The sequence below is a fragment of the Anarhichas minor genome, unplaced genomic scaffold (genome assembly GCF_050575085.1).
Source record: "Anarhichas minor isolate MPS153535 unplaced genomic scaffold, ASM5057508v1 ptg000028l, whole genome shotgun sequence".
NCBI lineage: Eukaryota > Metazoa > Chordata > Actinopteri > Perciformes > Anarhichadidae > Anarhichas > Anarhichas minor.
Genome location: NW_027466474.1, coordinates 2,884,356 through 2,888,547, shown reverse-complemented (window position 1 = coordinate 2,888,547; position 4,192 = coordinate 2,884,356). Strand labels below are relative to the sequence as shown.

General features: G+C 45.0%; 1 protein-coding gene across 1 annotated transcript; it reads right to left on the bottom strand.

Moving 5' to 3' along the window:
* Window positions 1-268: 268 nt before the first annotated feature.
* On the bottom strand, window positions 269-2,929 carry hs3st1 (heparan sulfate (glucosamine) 3-O-sulfotransferase 1). The gene is made up of 2 exons (XM_076103212.1): window positions 2,687-2,929; window positions 269-1,923 (listed from the first exon to the last, which is right to left on the bottom strand). The coding sequence occupies exon 2, from the start codon at window positions 1,784-1,786 to the stop codon at window positions 872-874; it is 915 nt and encodes a 304-aa protein (XP_075959327.1). The 5' UTR covers window positions 1,787-1,923; window positions 2,687-2,929; the 3' UTR covers window positions 269-871.
* Window positions 2,930-4,192: the final 1,263 nt, after the last annotated feature.

The following is a 4,192-nucleotide window of genomic DNA, read 5'->3' as shown; positions in this document are numbered from 1 at the left end:
GGAGTTAACAGGGAATTCAAGAGAGTTCAAAACGACTTGTCAATAAATGTAAATGCATTCAGAAAACAGTGTGATCCAGTAATCCACAGAGATGGGTGCAGTCTGTACTCAGACACATGCTCGTGCCAGTTAACTGAGCGGAAATCATGACTCAAGTCATCCTCTTTGCTTGTTAAGATCTGAAGACAAACCGCAACAGCAGACGGATACATAATGGATGAATAAAAATAGATAAACAAAGAAGAAGAAGAAAAAAAACCATCAGACGTTCTAAAAATAAAATACATCTTTATTATGGTATTAATTCTTCACTTGAAAAAACTATTTACAGTACACCGCAACGATTGGCAAATATATGATGTGTGCCGAGCATTTTTTTTTACTTCTTAGTCTTACAGAAAGAAAAACGGACTCGTGCCTGAAAGTGACTGAGAAAATCATAGCAGCAGCAGGTAAAGGTCCTTCAGAGAGCTTAATGCAGTTAGACGTTAATAATGTCATATTATATGAAGCGAAACGTGAGGGTATGACAATATTAAACTGCCTGGTACTTATCTCTATGCAACACATTAACTGGCACAGTCCAAAGTCTGAATGTCATCGTACATCTTTGAACAGCAGTGATTGTTTATTACAGTACACAGAGAAAATGTTTAACAATGAAAATAAAAAAAACATGCAGCAACGGAGCGTGTCATGAACTGCAGTCTGCCCTGATATTTGGCTCGATCATACTCCTGTAACAAACGTACTAGTACAAAAATAGACTTGGTTTAAATTTACATTAGCTTTGTCTCTTCATCTACGTTGTTAGTGAGGAAAACAGATTATCCCAGAGCCACTCTACGCCAAACTACCGAGACTCGGACGTTCATTTCCAGTTGAATGTTCGGCCCACCAGCTCAAAGAACTTCTTGTTGGGTTCCTGAAAGAACTGGTAGAGTTTCTGCAGGATGGCGGGCGCCACATGAGGGTGAGCCCTGCCCTTTGAGTCATGTAAACACCGCTCTCGCCCGTGGTCCCTCAAACAGTAGAATCCTTTTGTTTTGTTGAAGTAAAAATTCGAAGCGTTTATCTGGGGTTCCAGCTTTAAGAACCTCTCCACCTTCTTCATCTCGGGGAACGGGTCCCTGATCAACTCATCCCCGTCCACCACGTGGATGCTCTCCAGTGGGAAGTACTTCAGCCAGTTCTGCATGTGAACATAGTACAGGCTGCGATTGAGAGCCTTGTATCCCAGGTTGATCTCGCCGTCCTTCACCAGAACGGACTCGATGGGCTGGTAGCGCTTGTGCTTCTGGAGGCGGTTGTAAAAGACCTGGGTGTAGTCCGACAGCACCCGCTCCGTGGGGTCTCTGAGGATGAGCAGCAGCTTGGTGTCAGGGTTCACCTGATGGATGCGCTTGGGGACTTTGCTGGAGGTGAAGTAGGCTGGCGTCTTCTCTACGGTCAGCTGGTCGGGGAAGGCGTAGGGCATCTGGCTGAGATACCAAGGTAAGCCCTTCTGGAAGTGGCTCTCCCAGTCGAAGAAGTGCACCTCGTTCTGAGCCGCCGCCACCGCACTGTGCAGACTGAGCATCTCTATCAGCGCCCGCGTCCCCCCTTTCCTCACGCCAATAATAAGGATCTGAGGAAGCTGTTGGAGGGTGCCGTTTGGGTGGCTGGTGGCGTTGTCGGTGGGCGACGAGGTGGGAGGTGGAGGTGGCCCCTCGTCGACCATGGGCCTGGAGGGGACGGGGGGAGACTGCATTGCAAAGAGCAGCAGCCCGAGGAGCATGGCTGCCATGAGGGAGGTCCTGACCCTGGAGGATTTCAGCCTGGCGAAAGCACCAAAACTGTATCCCACATTGAAAGAGCAGCTGCTTGAGCACAATGGTCCAATTGAAAAGCAAAAAATTGCCTCTTCTCTGCCAGCAGCAGTAACTGCAAGGGAGGAAAACAGCTGTGATTAGGATATACCTGGCAAACATCTGGCAGAGGGACAAAACACTTCTGGAAAATACACAATCCATTCCACACATATAAACAACCTCTGATCGTAAACATTCTTATGACTCAAAGGGAGCAACATTTGCATGATAACAAATCTATCGAGGGGATTCAACTTTAAACTCCACCCAGCAATATCTGCAAGGCAAAAACAATAAATAATTAACGTTTTAAACAAGAAAAAAATGTTTTCAGTACAGTAATAATCTTTATTTCATGTCCTTAAAAACAAAAATGTTTCAGTGTCATTTATGTACCTTTAACAAAGCAATATATCCAAAGGATTTATCGCATAAAAAACACAGATCACCTTGAGAAACGGTGTATTTTGTATTAAATAAAAATGTACAGAAACTGAGTTTATCTGGTTTTAGTCTCTAAACTACAGCTTTACAATAATGAATTTAAAAAACGTGATGCAATAATGTAAATATTGACTTTAGTTAATACGTGTTCAAGACTGAATCCGAGCTCGGAGATGTCCACGGGCTACGGGAAAGACGCAGGTGTGGTGATTATTGCACAATAAAAAAGGACGACAGAAACTATAGATATGATATGTGCGCGCATGTTTTTTTTCTGCTCCTGTAATGTTTTAGTTCAGCTTATGTTGAATATGTCAGTCTTAGTTGATCTGCTTCTCTTCCTCGCGCTCTCATTGAACTGAGACATCCACCAAGTGCCGCTGATCTCTTACCTTTTTTTTTTAACTAAATGCCTCTCGACTCGACACCGATTTCATTACGTGCAGCTCTGAGCTCCGATACCTCCGACACCGCGGGGGGGAAAGGAAGGGATCCAGCTCTCTGCGCCGTCCCTCCGGTCTCTTCCGAGCGCACACAACTCGCCTCCCGAAACGGCGGCACCAACTTCACCGGAGTAGCCTCCTCTTGTGCTGTGCGTCCGAGCCAGACGGGTCCTCACGGCTCTCTTGGTTGTCAGACGTTGAAGCCTACGCCTACTTTACGTCTGCAGGACCACTCCCCCTCCTGTGACTCACGTCGTCGTAATGTTATGGTATTTGAGGGCGATAACGCTGCTGGCAGGGGTGACGTGCGGGGAGGAGGTGGTGTGTGATGTAGAAATGGGACCAAAGAAAGTGGAGAAAATAACAACACTGTGATTATGGGTTATAGAGCAGCAGAAAAAAAAATGCTCTAATCTTGCAGGGAGATCCTTTTGTGACTGTAGCTCAGATGAGAGACTATTTAACCAAGAAGCCCAACATATTCAAATCAAGCAGTCTGACTTGCTCTTTGTACAAATTTGTAGCCCATAGAGAGTCTGCGCCTTCTCAGGATTTGGATTGAAAAAGGCTTTTCAGCGGAGCCTCCAGGAGTCCTCCCTCCGCTCTGCTTTCAGGGGAAATCAATGAAAGAGACAGACCAGTTATTCATCCCTTGCATTCTTCTCCTCCTTTGTCCACAGTACAAGTGCATCTGTGGGTAGTCGCAGAGTCCAAGTTGCACAATCTCACCACCTGTTGAGCTGCATTTTTTTACATTTTACAAAGTGGAGATGCTCAAATGCTTCCAGCAACAGCAAGCACCCAACTATCCAATCCACACTGCAGATGTACTGATGTCGAATACAAAGTCGTGTCTCGCAATTTCCTCTGAGTCACATTTTGTATGTCCAGTCAGCGTGAGAAAGTTTGAGTGACTTCACAGAGTTGATGAGTAAGTGCAACATCACTAAAGTCAGATACCAGTTTGTGGTGAGCTGCTTGTGACGCCCAACATGTGTTCATATTCATGATGTGTTCATGTGAATCCTAAATTATAGCTGCAATCGGCTGTAGAATCAAGTATAGCCTGCTTCCCATGCTGACATTAAGCTTAAAGCCTGGAAGGCTTAATTAAGGGTTTCCCAACTGAATATGGATGTCTATCTGATTTTACCCAGTGTTTGCGGAAAACTATTCTGCTGTGTAGGTCATTTAAAGAAAATTGAAGGCCAGTACTCGCATTAAAGCAACGCTCAACGTGTACAAGAAGCAGGAGGTTTGGTGCCACAGCAAAAGGTCGACCCCACTTCTTAAAATACATCCTTTCCTAGAGAGAATGCAAACGGGTGTTCTTTACTTATTCTCTTCACAGAGTATAAATGCTGATACGGCCGAGAGTTTCACCCACACATTGATTTTTAGATGCAGTTTAGTAATCCTCACATTCTGCCGTCGTCTCTCCTGGAGAAATGTAAA

Excerpts from the sequence above, each read along its gene's own strand:
- hs3st1 (XM_076103212.1), bottom strand. The coding sequence starts at position 1,786 with ATGGCAGCCATGCTCCTCGGGCTGCTGCTCTTTGCAATGCAGTCTCCC.